This window comes from Saccostrea cucullata, unplaced genomic scaffold (assembly GCF_032062105.1).
Source record: "Saccostrea cucullata isolate Sc308-1 unplaced genomic scaffold, CSIRO_AGI_Scuc_v1 ctg127, whole genome shotgun sequence".
Taxonomy (NCBI): Eukaryota; Metazoa; Mollusca; class Bivalvia; order Ostreida; family Ostreidae; genus Saccostrea; species Saccostrea cuccullata.
Window position 1 is genome coordinate 610096 of NW_026940370.1, and position 25194 is coordinate 635289.

The 25194-nt window shown below is 33.4% G+C and overlaps 2 protein-coding genes across 2 annotated transcripts in view; one reads left to right on the top strand and one right to left on the bottom strand.

Annotated features, from left to right (window-relative positions):
* The window catches only part of LOC134255246 (uncharacterized), a 39973-nt gene extending 17846 nt beyond the window's left edge, over positions 1-22127 (top strand). Inside the window, 12 exon segments of the mRNA XM_062737758.1 lie at positions 173-211; positions 1210-1389; positions 1734-1850; positions 14542-14603; positions 15543-15854; positions 16096-16253; positions 16611-16661; positions 17032-17085; positions 18410-18674; positions 18937-18998; positions 19878-20028; positions 21262-22127. Coding sequence (XP_062593742.1) covers positions 173-211; positions 1210-1389; positions 1734-1850; positions 14542-14603; positions 15543-15854; positions 16096-16253; positions 16611-16661; positions 17032-17085; positions 18410-18674; positions 18937-18998; positions 19878-20028; positions 21262-21394 — 1584 coding nt within the window. The 3' untranslated portion in view covers positions 21395-22127.
* Positions 8261-10829, bottom strand: LOC134255184 (serine/threonine-protein phosphatase 6 regulatory ankyrin repeat subunit B-like). The gene has a single exon (XM_062737680.1). It carries the CDS (start codon positions 9986-9988, stop codon positions 8663-8665), a length of 1326 nt encoding a protein of 441 aa, XP_062593664.1. The 5' UTR covers positions 9989-10829; the 3' UTR covers positions 8261-8662.
* Positions 22128-25194: the final 3067 nt, after the last annotated feature.

Below are 25194 nucleotides of genomic sequence, written 5' to 3' on the forward strand. Positions count from 1 at the left end.
AAGTGAAATTTTGTTTACATGGGCTGTGTTTGCTGAAATGTTTAAATGTTACTAAAATTGTATTATGATAAAAAAAAAATATTTATGGCTTAATGACTGAAATTTTAATTTTCTTATTAATTCTTACTCAAAAATCAGAAAGAACTTTGTTTTTTCTTGTATTTTATTTTAGAGAAAGCATGTTAGAATTAAGCAGAGTTGCCCCCCTTTGGTAATTTTAAATTTTGGGGAATATATACAAGGAAAATGAATATTTGTGCTTTGTATACATGGGGTTTTGTTCAACATATAACCAGAGGGTTGTAGAGTGATATTTTCTTTATCTCTGTCTGTAATATTGAAATCATTTCTAATTATGTATCACATTGATAACCTTTGACCTTCTGTTTACTCCCAGCATTATGAGTTGATCATGGGAATTTTACCAGATCGGCTTTTTCGTCATGTTACTATATTCAGGGTAAGACAGTCACTTTGTGACTCCCTTATTTGTTGTGGCAAGTTACGTCTGCAAGTGAATGTGAATGAATGCATGGCCAGTCATCATGTAAACAGATCATTGTTTTAGTCAGGGTTATACAGAAGAGTGTTCCAAACACTGCTGGTATTTTCACAATTATTTGCTTATTAGATTTCACACTGCCAGATGAGTGTTTTCTTAATAGATTATTGAGAAATGAAAAAGATGAAATTCTGTTAAAGTGAGATTCACCTATGATTTAGTACTTAAATACATGTACACATATTTCTTATGATAAGTGATAGCCTAGAGTATATCCCATCACCACCTATGGAATCAGGATGTTGCATGACCATGACCCTATGTGACAAACCTGCATGTTTTTTGTTTAGATGGAATATGATAGAATTGTGATAGGCTTTAATTCTTTGCAGTTGTAAGAGATAACATGTTTAACATACCATTCCTTGGTTCAATTTCAGTTTACTTAGTAAAATTATATAAGTATCTTTTATTTTATTTTCATTTTTATACACTAGTACCTGGTCATTAGTTTATATCTACAGTGATGTACTATCAGAGCTGATTATTTGGAGTTGTAGACTATTTCATTTAAAGTTTGCATATTATTTAAAATTCTTGAAAATGTGAAATAATATCAATTTCTTTTAAGGTGTGAACCAATGAATTACAGCTTAATTTATACTATATATAGAGATAGGATATGATTTTCTGATTTTAATTAACAGTCCTTAAACACTACACCAAGACCAATGTCTTCAGTTTTAAAAGACAAATTGGACTTGAAGTTAGAAATGAGTCGCCGGGCCATGTCCGCAGGAGGTGCACTGGAGCGTAACCACCCCCATCAAAATCAGGTTCATGTTCCAGTAGAGCAGCAGCCAACACATACAACTCCTGAACCAGAGGTAACAAAATCAATTGACCTTTTTTGTAAATCTGCTGTCAGAAATATTTTACAAGCAAGTTAATTGTATATTGAAACGTATCATGTTCTTTCTTCCATAAATGCCAGTGGGGTTGAACTGGATTTTAGATCAAGAAAATTTTCAGGGCTTTCAATAAATGAAGGCAGGAAGCCATTTTCCACTGTTTCTATTTCTCTCACCTTTTCATAATTGAAAAAAATAAATTTTTGGAAATAATTCAGAAACAGTGCTAGACTCTTAAAATAATTAAATTCACCTCATATCAAAATTTTTCAAAACCCTGACTTTAAATATCTGTTTGATAAAGAAGTTCCAATTTTCAGACAAAAGAGACGAGTACGGAGACCGAGCCCCAGGCCCAGAAGACAGAACACGAGAAGAGTGATGCCTGTCTACACTGTGCTCTGGAAGCGGCCATGACAGAAGACAAACACAAACAGGTCAGGAGAGTTTACATTTAATTAAATATTTTTTAATTAACCAATAGGTCATACAGTTAACTCATCTGGTTCAAAGACTCCACTTACATTTTGTAACCAGAGATTATTTTGCAATTGATCATTCATATTACGAGGGGCATTTCAAAAGGTCCGGCAACTATTTAATAAAAAATTAACCGTTTTACGGAAATTATTGAACTTTGATATTTTTAGAAAGATCAGAAAAATATATACATATTGTGACGTCACCTTCTAATTTTTATGACGTAATAACTCAGAAAATGACGTCAGAATATAGAATGTTCAGCATGCTGACCATAAAAATGACGTAACAAAAGACACAATTTGATCAAGTTAAAATTTTAAAGACAATATCATTACTCGGACGCAAGCTAACGGACGCAAATGCCAGTTGGTGGAATGTTTACATAGACTACAATCTATCATATGGTATTCTATTTCAGAGATCTTCTTGTTCTGAATTGGTATTAGCGAGTGTCAAACTTAGCATGTTTTATTGAATCTCGCTCAGACTATTGCGTAAAAGAAACCCAACTGTGAGGAAAAAGAAATAGTTGACGATCAAAGAAAAATAGTCAATCGTGTTACAAAATTTGGCATAAATTCGTCAGGTGTTTTAACCAGATTTGTGGGATCGATGAAGGCTCAAGAGAAGTTAAGTTTAGTGTGCCCCATATTTTCTCGTTAAATCCAAAATGGCGGCAGCGCAGTTGTAACCCCACTGTACCTCCATATATTCGCAAATTTTAATGCATGGAAAATGAATAAGATTTTACATATCTGTGTAACTTATATTCATTTTTTTGATTCAAAAGTCAAAGCAGTAGTGAGTTTTGGGGCGTCGAAGTTGAATTAATATGAAAAAATATGCACAGAATCAAGTCAGGGACAAGATTTAGTACATTTTATTCGTAAACGGTAAGAGTCCTGTTACTCAAAATAAATTTGATGAAAACTGCATTAATATACTTTCAATTTAATACAGGACATGTTTATTTCAAAGAATGGAGAGCTATAAAAGAGACCGAAAATTCAGCTGTATCATGTAAGTAAAAATCTTAATGAATGTCAATGATAGCATAACCAGACATAAACCGTGCTCGTAAACAAACCATACAATGAAAAATGGAATTGCTGATAAACAGTATCATAGTCCTACTCTACCTCTTTGGAAATTAAAATTTTCTTTGAAAAATCTTTTCAAATAAGCCTTTGGCAGCACTTTTACGATTGTCTCATGTGGATAAAAAACGCGTCTTTTCAGTATGCTGAACATTCTATATTCTGACGTCATTTTCTGAGTTATTACGTCATAGAAATTATAAAGTGATGTCACAATATGTGTAAATTTTTCTGATCTTTCCAATGATATCAAAGTCAATAATTTCCGTAAAATGGTTAATTTTTTATTATACAGTTGCCAGAACTTTTGAAATGCCCCTCGTATAACATTGGAACATGTTTTGAATTTATTGTCTTCCTCATGTCATTTCTAAGTAAAAAGTTATATTTGATGCTAGCATAATATCCAACTAATGGCATATTTGAGTTAAATACAATTTGTTATTGAATTCAGTTCTAGTATTACTGTCCCGATTTAAAGCATAATTGCAAAATTTGCACCAGTTATTTTTTGGAAAGGAGATGATCATTAATTCCAACAATATTATTCATTTTTCAAATGATGAGCATTATCTTGGATATAAACATAGTGAGTCTTGTATGTAAGCCTTTTCATGTTGAGGTTTGTCACACTGAGAACATAGATTAATTAATGATGCCATAAAGGGTACATTGTGATAATCTTTTCTGTCTAACAGTGGTTCAGCTAAGTAAAGCATTTTAATAAATCCACTCTCATTCTAGCTGATCAATTTTTAATGAGAAATGACATGAAAAATTAAACTGAATCCCTTTATTTTAACATTAAAAAAAAAAGAATGTTATTTTGTTACATTTGCTCATTCTAGAAATTCTAAGTAACAATAGAAGAGAATAAAGAGTAGAATAATGTTAACAGTCAAACATATTCGATATTTTAATGAATCGATAAAATTTATTGACTTTTTTACCATGATACCATTGTTTTGTAATATTTACAATTCACTGAATGAATGAAGAACTAATTTAAACTAAATGTATTGATTACTAACAATATGAATGCCAAGATGACAGACATTAATTTATGTAGCTGCAGAACTGTAGCTCTCTGCTTGAGAAAATTTGGACAGATAAAGCAGAGAGCTAAAAACCTTCGATTTACGCCGACGATTTTTTGTCGCTCATTTCGGGTATTCTTCTTGTATTTTATACTTTCCCCAGCTTTAAAAGTGGTATTTGATCATTAATCATACATTTTACCTAAATTATGATTATTATTTACTTACCTTTCAATTCTAACAAACGACTTTTTGTGATTACGGACATCGAAATGAAACTCTTTTAAACCAACATTACAAAACTATATGTACAGGACTGTTTCGGACCATTAAATGGTAAATGAAGTATCACAAATAAGAGTTAAATATATGATTAATTATAGGATACAATTCTAAAAGCCAGAAAACGCTTAAACTACAAGAAATAAATACTTAAAGTGGTGACAAAAAATCGTCGGTGTAAATCGAAGGTTTTTACAACACTTGGATCTGTAGCTCTCTGCTTTATCTGTCCAAATTTTCTCAAGCAGAGAGCTACAGTTCTGCAGCTATAATTTATGCTGAAGTTCCAAACTTTCTGAATTTCCTGAATTAGTATTTTTTAATTTACTTCAAGTCAAACTAACTGCATCGAGCTCCTTTGCAACCATTTGGTTCAAAGGAGGCAGTGCTTAAACCCCCCCCCCCCCCATTTAGTTTCTGTTGTGTTAAGTAATGAGGGTAACAAGGTTATTCCTTGAGGATCAGTGTCTTACAAGTCTATGTCAGTTTATAACCTGTCCAACCAATTCAATCAATATCAGTCTATGTCAGGTTCTTCTCTGTCTCACCAGTCTATGTCAGGTTCTTCCCTTTTCCAACCAGTCTAGGTCAGGTTATTCCCTGTCACCCTTCAGTCTATGTCAGATTATTCCCTGTCCCACCAGTCTATGTCAGGTTATTCCCTGTCCCACAGTCTATGTCAGGTTATTCCCTGTCTCACCCTTCAGGTTCTTCCCTTTTCCAGCCCTACGTCAGGTTATTCCCTGTCACCCTTCAGTCCATGTCTGGTTATTCCTGTCCCACTAGCCTACGTCAGATTATTCCCTGTCCCACCAGTCTACGTCAGGTTATTCCCTGTCACCCTTCAGTCCATGTCTGGTTATTCCTGTCCCACTAGCCTACGTCAGGTTATTCCCTGTCACCCTTCAGTCTATGTCAGGTTATTCCCTGTCACCCTTCAGTCTATGTCAGGTTATTCCCTGTCACCCTTCAGTCTATGTCTGGTTCTTCCCTTCACCCCTCAGTCTATGTCTGGTTATTCCCAGTCCCACTCGTCTATGTCAGGTTATTCCCTGTCACCCTTCAGTCTATGTCAGGTTATTCCCTGTCACCCTTCAGTCTATGTCAGGTTATTCCCTGTCACCCTTCAGTCGATTTCAGGTTATTCCATGTCACCCATCAGTCTATATCAAGTTATTCCCTGTCCCACCAGTCCCTACCAGGTTATTCCCTGTCCCACCAGTCTATGCCAGGTTATTCCATGTACCACCCATCTTTGTCAGGTGTATTGCTTGTCCCCTTCAGTCTATGCCAGGTTCTCCCTGTCACCCTTCAGTCTATGTCAGGTTATTCCCTGTCCTACCAGTCTTTGTCAGGTTATTCCCGGTCCCACCAGTCTGTGTCAGGTTATTCCATGTACTACATGTACCACCAATCTATGTCAGGTTATTCTGTGTATAACCAATATATGTTGGGTTTTCCATGTACCACTAGTCTACGCCAGTCTATTACCATCTCTTATTATAATACCTGTTACAGTTTGAGATGCTGTTGAATACCTAAAGTAACATTGTCACCTGGAGTAAAAGGATTCAATTTTAATTTCACTGCAGGAATTTGAAGTCATTGGAAGCAATAGCTGTTTCGATAACACAACCTGTTTAATTATTAAAATATCATTGTTTTCTCCTATAAGTTTTTATTTCAACACCTGGCACTTGACAATTATTTGCCCAGTGATGTGGTATACGCTATTCTGTGTCGCACCTTTATCCTTGGGTTGATAAAGTGTGGTATTAGAGGGAAATACATCATTTATCACTGATAATCAGACAAATGTTCCACAGGCCAAAGATACGCATTGATTTATCATTGATTGTAAACATTGACATATTTTTTTAAATGTGAATCTCATGTTAATATGTAGGGATATGAAGAGGTGCTATAGTTAACGACTTTTCATTTTTTCAACCAAAAAATAATGATTAGAAATACAAATGAATAAAACTTTAAATTAAATCAACAACTCTGCTTAGGTATATTAATTCTTTGTTTGAATTGGGGTATTTAAAATCCAAGGATTCTGTATTGCACTAAACATTCATGACATTTCTATTTATTTGAGGTTATATGCAATTTGATTGAAATAAATTTTTCTACAGTTAGGGAAAAATTGCAATTCATAAAATAAGATTTATCTTGTTTAATCAATTTTGCACATATCATTTTCAAATTTACTCATACTCATACACTGAGTACATCAAAGTATCTAAGGAAGCTATCAATTCAAACTTATCAATATCAGCACATTGTCACCTCCATAACCTCAGGTATATCATTAACCACAAGGAAAGTTTGAATCAGGATGGGTTGTTTGATTTTCTGAGATGCTTTCATGTTAGGTTTATTAATATTGATCTATCTTATTCAATAAAACTTGCTGGATTTCCACAGGAGAAATCCTTTCTAGGGGCAATCATTAATGGGATATATTATGTAGAATATTGACATTCAAGGGATTTTATGCCAATACTTGCCACATTTCCTTTAGTAACATTGAAATACACAATATTGAAATCGGCATTAGTAAATACCGGGTATTTAAAATGGAATTTTGTTTGTCAATAGTATGTGGGAGTGTTAATTAAATGGATTATATAAGCAACCCTTCTATTACCAATTTGAAACAAGTATCCCTCTCAAACTTGGCAGGTAAAGGAAAGGCATAGGATAGACTTCTTAAATGTGAGAGATATTCCTATACATATAGTTGCCAAAGTTTACTGAAACATAAGAATCAGAAACAATGCACATAGCTTCTGTATTTTGACTTTTCTGAATTTTTAAATCCTATTGATTATGCATTTTGTATAATTTTTTTAAATCATTAAAATATAGGAGGGATTATCAGATTATATAAAGCCCCTGTTGAGTGGAGTTATACTTGCATGTCATATATGCATTACTTGGTAAATTGCATTTATCATTTAATCAGTTTCTGCATGTCCTTCATTTAACAATTTCTTACACATAATTGATAGAATCCTGACTTTCTGCCAGGTTATCATAAAATCTAAATTAAAGGTGAGAAATACCTGTCTCTTGCAAACCACTATGTAAGCATATGCCTCATTCATTGTCAAGAAATTGAAAAAGTGGACAGAGACTTGATATAATTGTTGTCTAACATCAGTGTACAAAGCTGGCCTATCCCCTCTCAGACTTTCATTTGTTAGATATTACACCACAACTAAGTGTGATGATCAAGTATTACTTTTCAAATTTATGATAAACATATCAATAAATTTCATTTTAATCAGGGAGACCTTTGATCTGTTCACTTTCATTTATCTCCATGTTTATGGTATCTTGTGATTCTTGTCGATTTTGCCTGTTTAAACAAGTTCATGTTCTCATAGTTTCCACTGACAATATTGAGTCCTTTACTGTCCTAAAAACTGACAAATTTTCTCTTTTTTCAGGTGTGTTATAAATTGACAAAATGAATTTTACTTTGAAAGTGAATTTATTTATTTACCCTTTTTGGGTGTGATACACCATTTTTTACCATTTTGTTAGATGTAAGATCAAGATTAGATGGCTTCCATTTCATTAAAAGGCTATTCACCCATAAAAATGGAAAACTGTGTCAAATAACACTTCAAGATTCAATTAGATTTTTAATAACTATCCTAAGAGTACTATATATACATAGGTGTCAATATATAATGGATAACTAAACACAAAATGTTTTTTAACTCTTCACTTTTGTAGCAAATATATCGCCCAGGTGTTAAATTGCTCATTCTTTGATTATTTGACAAGTGCTTTTTTCATAAAAGAGAGATGAATAAAAAATTTTAAAATATGAATTTTATTGAAATTTGATATTTATATACATAAATATAATATAAAAGATTGAATTTAATATATAATATAATTTAATATATAATTTATTGAAAACCTCCATGAATCAAATTTTACATGAAACAAAGATAAATTGCTGCATTTTTTTCGAGGTGAACTTTTTAATGCTTAAATTTATTTACATAAAGGTTTCCTTAAAAGACGAGAAGTAATATCTAAACTTTAAATCTTTTTTCTTTAGCCTTTGAATCTTCTATAATCAATCTAGATTTCAGATAGACCTGTGGGAAAATCATCAAATCACCTTTTGGTCAAGGAAAGCTAATGTTATTTTCTCACTTTGTTAAATAGCAGGTATCCAGGCATAGACATTTTGATAGCTAGGTAGATAAAATGTTTGCTAAATAATTACTATTGTGGGTAAAATTGTATATGTCTCTCTAAATGTCCCAAAGGGTAAAAAATCACACTGAAGTAAAGTCACTGAACTTAAAGTACTGAGATCTAAACTTTAAACATTTTGGTCAATATTTCATTCAGTCTCCCCGACTCATCATAGTCCATTGCAGTTTTATTTTCCTCGTCCCTTGTACTGAAATTAATTCCTCCGCGAATTAAGCACATGGCAGTGTCTAAATGGTTGTTAATAACAGCAAAGTGGAGAGCAGTTTTCTGTGTATTATCGTAACTGTTCACATTGACACCGAACCTGAGCAGAGCATTGACGCAGTCCGAGCTTCCCATCCTGGCTGCGTAATGGAGAGGCGTATGTCCATGGAGATCGCGTAGGTTCAGATTAGCTCCGTATTGTAATAAAGAGTAAGTGATACTCACTTGGCCGGCTTCTATAGCATTGTGTAGGGCTGTTTTATTGCCAATACTCATTATATTTACATTTGCTTCATTTCTCAACAGCAATGTGACAATTTCGGTTGCCTTGTTGGTGGCTGCGATATGTAAGGGAGATTTTCGAAAGTTAGTGGTTAGATTTATGTCAGCCCCAGTTTCAATAAGTAGTTTTGTAATGGGAAGGTTGTTGATTGCACATGCAAGATGCAAAGGCGTCCTACCCATGAGCCTCTCCTTGGTGTTGATGTGAGCATTGCTTTTCTTGAGTATCTGTTTGGTTATGTCTAAGAAACCGGCAGACACTGATAAATGAAGAGGGAGCATTCCGGACTTGTCTTTGAAGGAAATATCAGCACCACGTTGTATAAGCAATTTGGTTATTTCTGGATGTTGGTATATTATAGATAGGTGTAGAGAGTTGATGCCATTGTGGTCACATCCATCTATTTCAGCCCCTTTCTCCAGCAAAAGTTTGGCCATGTTTAAGTCATTTCTGATCATGGCGAGATGCAGAGGTGTCCGTCCCATTTTGTCTGCCGAGTTTATAGAGGCACCACACTCTATAAGGATATTTGCTGCATTTAGTCTTCCAGTTGTCACCATTTTGTGTATGATTTTAGCACCAGTTTTAATAGAGCTAGATTCATTCACGTCAGCACCATATTGAATGAAATATTTTGCGGTATCCAGGTTGTTGTGAAGAAAAGCAGTCTGTAGTGGGGTAGCACCATCATTGTCATGTACATTTATTTCTATCCCCGGTTCCAGAATCATCTCTAAAATCGTCTGCCTATGCCATCTAGCAATGAAGTGTAGTGCTGTAGTTCCATCCGATGTGATGGTTGTGCTTATGTCTGGTCGAAGCTTCTTGTACTTGTTCAGGACTTTCTGAATTTCCTCAATATCTCCAAGAGTAATGGCTTTCACTAATTCACTAGCAGCTTTCTCCAGGAGCTTAAAATTCTTCATTCTAAATGTCATTGTCTTATAAATATTGAAAAAAAAATTTCCTCTTCAAATTTGTTCCTATTATACACAATCTTTTTGAAGTTTATCTTAGCTGCTTTCCATCAGGATAAATCATTATACCTGCTGGAGACCATCCTCCTTGGTTCTTTGTTAAAACTGTTCTGGCTTGGGATGTTTTGCAGAATTACTTTTTGACATGGTAAAAACTGGTCACTAGAGAGCACTTTCCACTTGATTCAAGTTGCTTTGTCAACATGTAAATGTAAGTTGTCAGATTTTAACATTGAGTCATCATCGCAAATATATACACACTTTCATCTGTAATCTTTTCGTCTCTACTTTTAAAGCGCTCAATCCTAGAATTAATGGTAAATAAAAAGTTTATTTGCTTCCTGAAGTTTGTTGTCCTAACGTCAACGTAAAATTTAAAAATCTCCTCCACTGAAAATATTTAAACATCATAAATTTTTAAAACAAGTGCCCTTTTAATAGGCACCGGTGTTGTTTTCCATCAGACCTAGTTCCTGTGTGCTGAAGAGGCCTTTTCTGAAGTTTCCACATATTGTGTGCAAATGAAAAACTGAACGTTCACCATAAATATGCATATTGTACTTCGAACGACATTTAAATTCTCTGTTTATTCTCACTGATCAATAAGGTGAGTTTAATCCAAGGCAAAGACAGGGATTTCACTGTATTTCCGACAAATACAAACCCTTTATCTACCAATGGCAATTCATTGATCGCACAAAGTCTTTTTTCATTTCAATAAAAAAGTATCAATTTCATTTGCTTGCATTTTCTGTAGCCATTGATAGCTGAATATTTTTGATGTTTGTCCCTTCTCCACTGCCGTAAGTGGTTCAACACATTTCATAACTACGTTTATCGTGAGTAAAGTCATTCACACTATTCTAAAGTTTACCACCTCGAATAATATGAAATATTGAACTTGATTGTCGGTTTAGACACAAGTATTTAATGGCATTATCTGACTAATAAGATTTAATATTAAACACCGAGTACACAGTTTTGATTAAGGATCAAAGGTATTATCATTGACGGGAATCAGATTTAGGAGGTACAAGCGTGGCGCATTGTTTAGTTATCTGCTATCTGTTTCCGTTAGTTACAGGATAGTAAAGTGACATAGAGATGAGCTGTATAATTAAACATTCATTTCGTATATCAAATGTCACGCAAATTCCAAATTTAGTTTTCAGAGGCATTTGAAAATTTTTTCCTCTAAGGCGTCATAAGAGAGAAGAATTCTTTGAACTCTTTTATGAAGACAAAATAATGTGAATTTTTTATGAAATCTGAATTTAAATGAATCTTTTGTCAACTTTAAGCTTTAAAGGGTCTTTACAAAGAATTCACATTTAGGTAATTTAAGTAGAAGTCAAAATTGATAAATGATAAGTTTTACTGACATTTTTTCGCTTTTTCATTTACACTTTATAAAAATTTAAAAGCTTTAAATTTGAAAGAAAGAAAAGCCTCTTGTTTTCTTAATGCAGCTGAATTGCTTTGTGAACCATACATATGTATTTTACAACACTTCAACTATTTGATTTGACCCTGAGAAAAATGTGTGTAAAATATATTCACTTAGCAGGCAAAAGATCTTCAAACATCTTAACATTGTAAGGCATAAAAACAAATTATGTTGGCTTACCATCTTGAGTCAAAAAATGAATTGCAAAAAGTTTCAGTGTTTTTATTAAAATGCAATCAGAAAATGGTACATGAAATATATGGAGATAACAAACAGTATTAAACAATACAAAATAGTAGCAGAGCAGGTGGGATCATGTGCCATGGAGGAGTGAGCATCCCATGTCAACCAGTACTTTTCTAACAATTGTTTTCGAAGCATCTGCAAATAAAAGAATGTTTCAAAACTTAGAATTAGTGATATTTTTTAAAATCATCTGTTGTTAGAGATTTTGATATGAAACTGCAAGTTATATATTATACAATGTACATTAAAGAACCTTGTCCTTTAGCTAGAACAAAAGTGACTAAGGGTTAAACTTTAAATTCTCCTCTTAAAATATAGATATTGATTTGTTTTAATAAAAACAATTTCTGTTGTAATGTCAAACAAGTGGTCAGTTAGAGTTCTTTGTAATCGTTAATCTGTGTTTGCCTAAGTTCAACATAGGTTGGCCACTCAAGTGAAGAACCATTCAACTTAAATGTTAGTACTAATTAACCAAATATTTGTTCATTATACATCAAGTTTATTACTTTCTAATCCTATCTTATCTAGAATAATACTTGAAGTTTCTGATAAAATGGAAAATGTTGTAGCTGTGTATTCATGAATCCCGCCAATTGCGATTCTGTGTGTTTAATGACCTACCTCCTATTTACACATGCTTAAATCTTATCACTTGTCAAAAACTGTCATTTATATAAAATAATGAAAATTAGTCAGTCCTTTACTTCATACATAGAAGGCTAATATATTTTTTTTCATTAAATCTAGCATGTGGAAAACTTGCATTACGATATTTGCATATATATGTAGAAGGCTAATATATTTTTAGCTCACCTGAGCCGAAGGCTCAAGTGAGCTTTTCTGATCACATTTTGTCCGTCGTCCGTCCGTCCGTCTGTCCGTCTGTCCGTCCGTCCGTCTGTCTGTCTGTCCGTCCGTCTGTAAACTTTTCACATTTTCGACTTCTTCTCAAGAACCACTGGGCCAATTTTAACCAAATTTGGTACAAAGCATCCTTGGGTGAAGGGGAATTTAAATTGTTAAAATGAAGGGACATATCCCCTCGCAAGGGGAGATAATCAAGAAAAGAGAAAAATAGGGTTGGGTCATTAAAAAATCTTCTTCTCAAGAACCACTGGGCCAGTAAAGCTGAAACTTATGTGGAAGCATCCTGGTGTAGTGTAGATTCTAAATTGTTCAAATCATGACCCCCGGGGGAAGGGCGGGGCCGCAATGGGGAATCAAAGTTTTATATAGAAATATATAGGAAAAATCTTTGAAAATCTTCTTCTCAAGAACCACTGGGCCAGAAAAGCTGAAACTTATGTGGAAGCATCCTGGTATAGTGTAGATATTCTAAATTGTTCACATCATGACCCCCGGGAGAAGGGCGGGGCCACAATGGGGATCCAAGTTTTACATAGAAATATATAGGAAAAATCTTTGAAAATCTTCTTCTCAAGAATTACTGGGCCAGAAAAGCTGAAACTTATGTGGAAGTATCCTGGTATAATGTAGATTCTAAATTGTTCAAATAATGCCCCCCAGGGGAAGGGCGGGGCCACAATGGGGAATCAAAGTTTTAGATAGAAATATGTAGGAAAAATCTTTGAAAATCTTCTTCTCAGGAACCACTGGGCCAAAAAAGCTGATCATGGGGTAGTGTAGATTTCAAAATGTCTGAATTATGATCAGTGGGGTAGGGTGGGGATGCATTATGTATAACAAGGGGGAAATCTGGTAAAGAACAGAATGGTCAAAGCTTCTCAGGTGAGCGATGTGGCCCATGGGCCTCTTGTTTTTCATTAAATCCAGCATGTGGAAAACTTGCATTAAGATATTTGCATATATATATATGCATGGATCTTTTCACTAAATATTTCTTACAACTGAGATAATTTTTTTTTCAATTCTCCAAAATTACTTCAATTATAGTTGGTCACTAAAAATGTTAGAAATACAATTTACTGTAATTTAATCCTGAAAAAAATTATTCTCTGATTGAGTGAAGAAGTAAGTAATTTTGCATTTGTTGTAAAATTTTAATTTTAATATAGATAAATAAGAATTTTTTTTAAAAGGACTATTGATTGATTGAACCTGAAAGTCACTGTTGAATTGTAAAAATGTTTTTCACTTATCAGTTGGCTCGTAATAATGGTAGTGGTTGTATTTAGTTTTCCTATTTTATAATCGAAGACAATCTAGAATATCCCTATGCTAAACTGTTTTTATGTTTATTTTATGGCTTGGTATTGTAAAATTGAATGTCTTTGAGAGTTTTATGCCATTTTTATGCCCGATATTGCATCAGGTAGTCATTATGTTCTTCATTTTCTGCTCTTTACTTCCTTGGCAACTTATGGTTCATGGCTAAACAGTTACTCTTATACCACATTTTTCAATTGACGTGTAGTCTCTTGCATGGCTACCTATACTTGTATGGCAGTTTAGTGTAAGTGGTATATCTGCAGCAGAAAAAAAACTAACTCCCTGGCTCCATTTAAAAGGATCTGTCATTTTAGCTGCACTGATATGCACATGAAATACAGCACTATATATATTCAAATAAAATGGTGTGCAGATTTAAAGTGTAAAGTATTAATAATTAGTAATTATTTTATCAATGTTATATCCACTATGTCCATGAAGAACATGCCAATACTTGAGCATGACCAATATTTTATCATTCAATTTTTGACTGGGCTGTGCTATAGACGACAGCTAAAGATATACACTACCCGAAGAATGTGTCATGTTGGCCTATCAGACTTTGAGTTCCCTGTGAAGAATAGCCAATGATTGATGGCTACTAACTCTTGTACTTTTCCTATTGTAGGACAATGAACAAGCTCCTTCTGCCGAGGGGGGACAAGAGGAGGCCAGGGAACACTTTCAAAGGTAAGAGACAGATTTACACTGTAATCGAGGGCCCTAGGTCCGGGCTCGCTCGTCAAACCAGCCATCCAGCTGATGAAGTGCTACTAAAGAGGCTCTGTCATCTCCACAGTGACATATTGCTGTAATATTCCAAAAGTACACAGTCCTATCAGCTTTAACACTCTTTGCCGAGTGATAAAGCACCATAATACTCGAGGGTTTCAAGGTATTTATGTCCTCTCCACCTTGATATTTTTTTTTCAGAATCGTTATTGTTTATCAGTTCTTTTGGGTAAAGTGTCAAATTAATAAATGTTTAACTGTGAGGATCATTAAGAAGTGATTTGTACTGAAATCTTGTTGGTTGTAAGGTAGTACTAAACATCCCAGTGAGAAAAGAGGTGTTAAAGAGGTTCAAGGGCAAAATGAGACATTAAAACTGAACAAACTTAAATGTTAACTTTGTATTTGGTTTGCATGAATTAAATTAATATGTATTTTAGGTCCTATTTGAAGATTTCATGAATGCAATCAACAAAAAAGATCCAGAATTCATACTAGTATTCAAAACCAGAAATAGTCTACATTTATTGATAATGCCCCTACTCATGTTGCTATATGGATACTTTACAAAGTTCACCATTGAAACACAATTATGAGGAGAAAATCTGTAATAAAATAATGGTTTTTATTTTATGTTACTATTTTTTTTTTACTTTTAATTTGATCACCTTGTATTTCATATTTCCCATAACAAAATGTAGTAGCTTCTTGTCCATTCACATTAAATGGAATCAATTTAGATTCATCAATTGCAAAATGCATTTAGATTCACGTAATGAAGATAGACAGTTACAATTGAAACATCCATTAATGTACCATCATTTGCCAACCTTGCATATATTTCTTCTGCCATCCATGACATGATCGATATTCCTAGAGTAATTTTATCTTTTTTAGTGGAAAAGAAGCAGATACCAGTGCAGAAGAACAGGTGCCCAAAAGTGAAGTTAAATCAGAGGAATCCTCAGGACACCCCCACCCCAGGGACCCCGATATCCCACCTGAGGGAGCCGTGAAAAAACAGACGTCAGAGGAGGCGCTGGCAGTCACAGGCCTGACCCTGAAGATGCAGAATTCAGGGGACGTCCAAGAGACACCCAGAACCAGTGGGGAGACAACAAGTCGTAGTGAGGTCAAGGGGTCAGGAGGTCAAGGGACAAATACCAGCCGACAGACCACACCTAGGAGTGGACAGAGACCTACTTCAGGGTTTGTTATAGGCTAGAGAAAATAATGCTGTGAATTCATGTTGCTACAGTGTGTGATACAGATAAAATGTTATGGCATTTTTCAAGAAAAGTGTATAACATATATGTTGAATAGAATGTTTTTCAAGTGTATCATTTATTAACAAATGAGAAGCATCATGTAACAAATCTATCAGTTTTATATGTTATAAGACAGATAATGAACATTTCTTCGGAAATTAATTTCTCTTTGTGCATTACAGAAAGAAGAATGTGAACACCCGACCATACAGTGCAGTGGATGCTTACAGGTATATTGTAGCTCATCCCAAGAAACCCAGTGTGGAGACCGGTTACAACACATCATACCAAAGACAGAGAACAGAGGCCTGGAAACAGACAACAGGAAAACAATCTACAAGTAATGCCATTATAGTAGTTCTTTTTATTGCAGTGTTGCTAGGGCAGTAATATGCACTTGTTGTACAGGTGTGATATGCATGGGTATTGAGTCATTTTATCATTTTGTTTTTGAAATCAATGTTAGATAACTCTTTTTCACTAGGTTTCTTGAATTTAAATGTACAAGTATTACCATTCATTGTATTTACGGTAATTTTCCCTTTTGCAAGGGAAAGCACTTACATTTTCAATTACCTGCATTAAGAAGTAATATACCTCTAAAGATTAATGATATGAAAAGGGTGTCCTCATGAAACAGATGTCAATTAAGCTTTATGATGTTAAAGGGAAGAGATGTATTTTGTATTTTACACAGTGGAGGACGTTATAAAGGTTTCTGTGGTACCTGTTGTATCTAAATCAGAAGGTAATCTCACTCTTGTGGGCGTGGCTATCCTCCATCTTGGAGGTTCAACCTTAACTATGCAGATTTTCTCTTAATACACGAGAATCAATGGCTTTTTTTCTCTTATTTAATAAATTTACCAATATACATGTTTTTATATATATTTTTGCACAGCAATTGTATTCAGTTTTAATTTTTTTTTTTTAAAAAGCTTATCTTCATTTCACATATACTTGTCACATATTCACATAATTATAAATAGCATAATACACAATCACTGCTGGCTTAAAATAATTCAATCATTATGAAAATTATGCTTCAATATTGATGTTTTTATTTATTTATTTGAATTATGTTTGTGTGCAATTTTGTGACACCTGTTCTTTTTAAGACACCTGCACAGAACTTAGCAATCCTATGGATGTGGTGATGATGCAGAGACAAGGTGATCGTAATGTCCCCAGGATTCAGTCTTCTCTCAGTCTCTTTTAATTTTTCATTGTTTTAACCAGATTTATATTGCTTTTATCACTATAATACTGTCCATTCCTCAGGTTCCAAATGTCAGCAGATAAGTAATTGATATCACAGAATTAACAAAGTAATGTACATGAAGTAAATACGTCAGAATTACTGAAATTTCAATGTGCATCTATAAAGGGAAGATATCAAATCTTATATTAACAGAAACTTTGATATAAGCACCAATAATGCATTTTCTATCCAAAAATTGATAAACAAGTATTTTAGTTCTTCTCTTACATGAACTTTCAGTCATTATATAATACAAAGTTTAAAAACCATGTGATATTAATGCAAAATATTACAATCTACTTTGATTTGTATTTTATGCATATGAACATTGAAATACAAGGGCTATTTAAGATTAACGAAATTCATTTTCTCTAAAAAGATTTTTTTTGTACTGTTACAGCTACATTTTAAGGTGAAAATGTCATTCTTTACAAGACAATTTCTAATTAAGACTTCAAAGAGCCTTAAATTATAAATTAAGGAGCATGGAAATTGTTAATCAGTAAAAATCCAATTTCAAGATTCAATTTAAGTTCTATTTGATCAAATAAATGATAATTGATTTCTGCTGAGGAATGGATCTCCTTAATACAATATTTAAAGGTCCAAGGCTCAGTCCATATTATCCAAGACATAAATTGTATGATTTTCCAGTGTTCTTTCTTTCCGTTTCCTTATGTGTGAGGTTTTCTTTATCAGTCCAATCTTTAAAGGCTTTTCTTTGTCACTTCAGTTTCACTACAATATACAATTATATTGTGAACAAGGATATTTTTGTTAATTACATGGATTAGAAACAAGGAAAATAAAAGGGTAATTTCTGTGATACTAATTTTTATATACACTGTATTGTGAAAAAAAATTGTTTAAAGGGGGTATCTGTATGAAAGCTTAATTGCATATATAGAACATAAACTATTCCCACATAGTATTTTTCCAAGTTTACAATTTATCGAACCATGTATATATGTAATATGTAAGTTGTGACATTGTAGTAGGTTGATCATGGTTGAGTTGCTATGCATTTTAATAACAATGACAAATAAAGCCACAAAACATGGCTAAAACATTTCATTGTCTTCTTTGTTACCATGTTTTTGTTTTTCAGAGTACAATAAGGAAAAACAGCTTTTTTCATATCAATTTGGAATTTTAGTTTTGACCCTAATGTCAGATTTTTATTCCCTTTCCACAATATTCAGAATTAATTCAGACAAATTCTGTTCATTTTACAGGAAGGAGAAAGTCTCCCCCACCCCAGAGACCATCTTCTCCTGCTGCCATTATCAGAATCCAGTCAGCCAATCAGGACAGCCCTACTAAAAGACCATCCAGTGCACTTCATGTCAAGGTGGGCTCTGATTGGCTAGCTGGAGGTCGTGATCTTTTCTGGGAAAATGTTCAAAGGAGGCCAAGGTCAGGACATGTACCAGGGTGGAAGGAAGGACTTCCTGAAAGCATGAAAAGACCTAGATCAGCTGTAGCTAACAGAACCCTGAGGTAAATAACAATCATAACACATTGTTTAATCAAACTCTGACTTTAAAAGATTATTGCTTCTGTAATTTGGTACTTACCATATGATGATTGAAATTAATATGTTCAGTTTCTTTGTTTGTTATGCTGGTAACAGTCAAAATTTTAAGCTAAGTTTTTCTTGAAAATTATAGTCTTGCATTCATATTTGAAAACTGTTTTAACATGCAATATCTACACATGCAATATTACTCTGTTGATTTTTTTTCTGGCCTGGTTTTTACAGGAGATCCCGAGCCTCCACCCCAGTCACTCCCTCCTCCTTGTTGTATGAAAGCATGCTTCATGGTGAGTATTATATTCTAGGGAGTCAAGTTCAGTCATGCATTTTTCAGATTTCATTAATTATATTCAAAAATTTATATGGACATATTTACCAGCAACCCTTGAAGATTACAAAGTTGTGCCAATTCCGTTCCGTGCGGGTATATATCTATTTATGTAGTATTGTATTGCACAGTAATGATTTTCCAATCACGGCTTTGTCTGGGTATTGCACAAAAGTGCACAAATGAGTAGGTGAAAACAAGTAATTTTTATTAAAGAATTTTTTTGTAGTAATAAGTTTTTTTAATGAAATATAATTGGCAGAGTTGTCTATCCTTGAAATTTTTTTTTAATGTCTGAATATCAGGCTTAAATCTTTTTCACTTACTTCTTCCACAGAGCGAGTATGAGTATGCTATTTTCAAACAAACTGATAATGTTCTAGGCCATTGCAGTTCAATATTTTAATAGTAAATCTACAAAAAAATTCTGAAATACTTTATAAGTATGTCAAATTTAAAACAAAAAACTGAAAAGAACTATAAATACTAAACCCACAAAATGTCAGATTGATATATGCAACCCTAATTTTAGACTGAATATCCACAGGTTTTATTTAATATGTAACTGGGTTTTGTGTACTGTACGTGTGTTTATTTTTTTAAAATACACTTTAAATAAAAATTTACCTAATCTACAGGTCACGAACAGGTTTAGTTCAATCAAGAGTTACAGTAACTGGCACCATTTATGTTTAAATCAAAATTATACATGTGATTGTACATAAAGGGAGTGATCATAAATTACTGCCTTGTATAATTGATGTGAAAAGTGCAGAAGTAATAATCATGCAGATTCAAATACACATGTTAAATTTAAATGCCGTTTTTGGTTTCTTAGGTTACCCGACTCCTAATGGATCCCTCCCAGAACTAACTGACCTCTCTGACTACCCCCATCCATCGGGCAGTCACCGCTTACGCATGCTTGGTACCCCCCAGGGGGGACAAGCGGACTTTTACACAATTCCACCACACGATACTGTATATAGGTAGAGCTAGACCCAGATGCTAGCTTCAATGTTTAACATGTGAATGCTCTAAACTGAGTATGTGTGTATATTACAATGTATATGTTATCTGCATGGTCTTATTTTTATACATTGTGGAACTAACTTTTGCATTGTAATGAGGTGAATAATGTATTTCAGTGTTTCTAGTCATATGGTAGCGTCCTATGTACTTGCATGTCCCCATTGTTGCTCAACTAACTTATACTGATGTGATATTCTACAAGGTGCATCTTGATTAGTGCCAAAAATTCTCAACAGAAACATATTATCAATATTTTAGTACAATACCTGTTATGAACCTCTACTACACTGTGATAATACTGAAAATCCTATATATTTATTACACATTCCATAAACTGCTGATCAGTGTTATATTTTACTTTTTAGTAGATGTACTCCTTTATAGAGGGTTTAATAAGTCTTTTGTGTTTGTATTTTAAAATTCTTTTCTTGTTATTGTTAATAGAACCCTCAGTGAAAAAAGTAAGACCTTTACAAAGTAGAAAAATGTAGAAATTTAGATTTAAGCTACATAATAGAGAGGAAATGTTGTAGTGATTGGCTTAGCAATTTTACATAGTTTTACATAGAATTAAACTAGCCAATTGCAAATTCTGTTATGTTGTTGTCAGGCAGAAATAGTGTCCAATCAGATTCAGGGTCACATTTCACTGACAGCATCATGTGACTGTTATGTGAGTGCTGTCTTAGTGGGTAGCTATTTGATGCATGAGTTGAGCTTGTGTCATTTATCCTTTCTGATGAGAGTTCTTCCTTATATTGCTATTGTGTGATGGTTTTGTGGATGGCTGCCTGGAACCTGTTTCCTGGGTGATGGAAAACTAGCATAATTTTTTTTTTCTCTGAACTTTCACTTTAACCTGAAATCCTCACTTATGGTTGCTTTGGGATGTGTGTTCTTGGAAAGGTAATATATATCTAATTTATTTTGATCTAATATCCCTTTTTGTAACAACAGAGTTTATTTCCAATGTACCAAATTTTCCAAATTAATTGAATATGCTTAATAATAAAGATCTTTATTTCTTACTTTTAGTAACTAAAAATTATTTCTCAGGTTTCAATTTTCTGTATCTTTTTTTCTGAATTTTCTATAATTCTCATTTCCCCTGATCCCCAAAAGTAATGAAAAAATTTACAAAATGATACTCTAAAATTGTTAAAATATGGATCTTTTTTACCTTTTTTTAGCTACAGCAACCCACCCTGCACACCTATGTCCACTAGTGCTAAGTTAAGCTTCATCAGTATGCAGTGTATTCCTGAGTCCTGGCCGGAGGAGCGGGTGGCTGGATACATTAACAGGCTGGAGGTCCACCATTGATAAGGGGGATCCATAAATACAGATATACATGTACAACGGACAAATAGCCAATCACAAGTTACCATCTTAAATAATTAGATCAAATTTAATTTTTTTAAGTAGCTTATTTACTTTTAAGATTGTTTTGATGGTAACTGTTTACAGGTTTATGTACATAAAAATATGTATATGCATACAAGTAAAATGAACTTCTTATTCATTAAAATTCTACATACAATTTATGAATTATTTAATCATGTCAAATTTTATTTTCATGTTTAATTTATGAAGATTGAAAATCTGTGATAAACCTATATCTTGTGATAATTTATATTGTGCAGTTTATGGGGTAAACATACACAAACTCTTAATTTTTTTTTGGATTTAATTGGTTAATATATACCCACTAGTTTATTGTAGAACAAGTTTGGAGCTGCTACATTAAAATGAATATTTTATCTATGAATTATTAAAGAACTGTTTGATATTAGCGTTGTTGGTTCTATAGTTAAAGTCTGTATAAAGTGTATTTCTATAAAATGAGAATGAATTTTACCAATTTATTCAGAAAATTTAGTCTCTTGCTTTAGCATCATTGAACTGTGCATTTGTACATATACTCTTCAAATGATTGGGGTATAATCTGTTTGAAGGTAACGGAATTTGTTTAGAAAAGAGATTTTTTTGTAGAAATTTTTAAAAATAAAGTTTGAAATTTTCTTGGATTCTTAAGTAAAGCTATTTGTAAGAACTAGGTGGTTGTGATTCTTGATCTTCCCAGATCTTATCAAATTGTAGTATGTTGCAATGCCTATTATTCATAAATTATCCAGAGTTTCAAAACTGTCCCTGATGTCTCTGGCATACCCAAGAAAAAGGGAAAAGATACTTTATGTTAACATTTATATACAAGATGTGTTTGTGAAAACACTGATGCCCATCTGATGGTACTTGAAGAAAGGTTCTTTCACAAGGAATACACCAGGTCCTGTAAAGTATGAAAGTCATAGCCCCACCTATTCAAATGTTATGACCAAGATTGAATATTTTGTGCACAAATGAACAAACAGAGCAAAAAACTATATATCCCCAAGTCTTCATTTACAAGGGCTAAACAAGATGTGTTTGTGAAACACTGATGCCCCCTTGTGGCAACATAGGGAAGATTAAACTTTTCTTAAATGCAAATTTAATATAAAGTACCCAAAGTAGGGTATTCTCGCTGGAAATACAATTGTGAAATATGAAAGTAGGCCAAGGTTTAAGTTTTTTTCATAAGTATGGAAATCTCCAAAGTCAAAATGTCAAGGTAATTGGTAATCAATGAAAGGTCTTGCCAGAAAGAATACATATGTGAAGTATGGAACCCATAGCCCTAACCCTCCAAAAGTTATGGCCAAGGTTATAAATATTAAAAAGTAGGTCAAGGTCAAAGGGTCAGAATTCTTGGTGTAAAATGAAGGGTCTTTGCACAAGGATGAAATATGAAAAGTATGAGAGCAGTAGCCCTAACCCTTCAAAAGTTATGGTCAAAGCCTGTTTTTTTTTAAGTAAGTCAAACATCAAGATCAAAGGGTCAAAGTTCTTGGTATCCAATGAAGGTTCTTTTCACAGGAATTAAGTATGTGAAGTATGAAAGCACTGGTCCTTAGCTTTCAAAAGTTATGACCAAGGTTAAAGTTTTTTTCATAAGTGCAGATCTCATCAAGGTCAAAAGATCAAAGTAATTTGTATCCAATGAAATCCAATGAAAGGTCTTACCACAAAGAATACATATGTGAAGTATGGAAACCCTAGCCCTAACTCTTCAAAAGTTATGACTAAGGTTAAAAATTAGGTCAAACTCCAAAGTCAAAGGGTCAAAGTTCTTGATATCAAATGAAAGGTCTTGTCACAAGGATTAAAAATTTAAAGTATGAAAGCACTAGCCCTAACCCTTTAAAAGCTATGATCAAGAATTTCTTTTTAAAAGTAGGTCAAACTCCAGGGTGAAATGGTCAAAGTTCTTGGTATCCAATGAAAGGTCTACTCACAAGGATTACATATGTGAAGTATGAAAGCACTAGCCCTTACCGTTCAAAAGTAATGGCCATGGTTAAAGTTATTTCATAAGTACAGAAATCGTCAAGGTCAAAAGGTCAAAGTTGTTTGTATCCAATAAAAGGTCTTTTCACAAAAAAATACATATATGAAGTATAAAAGTCCTTGTTTCTACTGTTCAAAAGATATGGCCAAAGTAAAAGTTTGGAATTTTTGTGTAAAAGTGGGTCAAACTCCAAGGTCAAATTTGGTGGTACCCAAAGAAAGGCCTTGTCACAAGGAATACAAATGTGAAATATGAAAGTCATAGCTCAACTAAATCAAAAGTTACGGGCAAGGTTAAAGGTACTTGGACACATATTTGAAGTCAATATTTTCTCTATATTATTACGACTTATATATTTTAATAGCATTTCACACAATAATTAATTAAAATCTTTTTTTCATTTATAAGTTATTAAAACTTCAAATTTTTTGGCGGGTTTGATTGACTCATCCTTGCACTTTCACAAGTTTTAACCTTATTCTTAATCCTTAGGAAAAGTGGCAATCTTGTTGTGTATTAATGAGAAATATTAAAACTTTTATCCAGAAAAATGATTTTATTCAGAGTAGAAATGTTAGAAAGCAAAACTCCTTCACAAGTATCGTTATTCCGAACTAAGAGTTGCGTACAGATTTTAGCAAATCGAGCACACTCGTGTTACGTATGTTCACAGTTTTTGTAAACAGGGCACGAGTTTTGTTATTGTTGATGTTTAGAATTCACCGGGTCCGTTCAGCCGTCACAGTCTGCTTACCACAACTGCATGGACTGCCAATATATTGTGTATTTGTTTTGCTTTCGAACAAACATGTGTACTCTAAATTTTCTGCATTATAGTATTAATATTTTTCATTTATACACAACGAGATTGCCACTTTTCTAAGGATTGAGAATAAAATTAATTTGTGAAAGTGCAAGGATGTGTCAATCAAACCCGCCAAAAAATTTGAAATTTTAATATATTTTGTATGAAATAAGATTTTTAATTAATTTTTGTGTGAAATGCTATCAAAATATATAAGTCGTAATATCATAGAGAAAACAAGATGTGTTTGTGAAACACTGATGCCCCCGTATGGCAACATAGCAAAGATGTAAATTTAATTAATTGGTACAAAAAGTAGGGTATTCTCACTGGAAAACAATCGTGAAAGTATGCCAATTTTTAATTTTTTTCAATAAGTACAAAAAGCTCCAAGGTCAAGGTAATAGGTATCCAATGAAAGGTCTTGCCACATAGAATACTTATATAGAGTATGGAAGCCCTAGTCCTAACCATTCAGAAGTTATGGCCAGGTTTAACTTTTTTAACTGTAAGTCAAACTCCAAGGTCAAGGTCAAAGGGTCAAAAGTTCTTGTTATCAAATGAAAGGTCTTGTCACAAGGATTAAAGACGTGAAGTATGAAAGCACTAGCCCTAACTCTTTAAAATTAATGGTCAAGGTTTGCTTTTTTAAAGTAGGTCAAACTCAAAGGTCAATGTCAAAGGGTCAATGTACCTGGTATCCGTTGAGGAGTCTTTTCATAAGGATTACATATATGAAGTAATTGAAAGCCCTATCCCTTACCGTTCAAAAGTTATGGCCAAGGTTAAAGTTTTTTCACAGGTACAAAAATCTACAAAGTCAAGGTCAAACGGTCAAGGTTGTTGGTATCCAATGAAAGGTCTTTCAACAAGTAATACATATGTGAAGTATAAATGCCCTGGTATCTACTGTTCAAAAGATATGGTCAA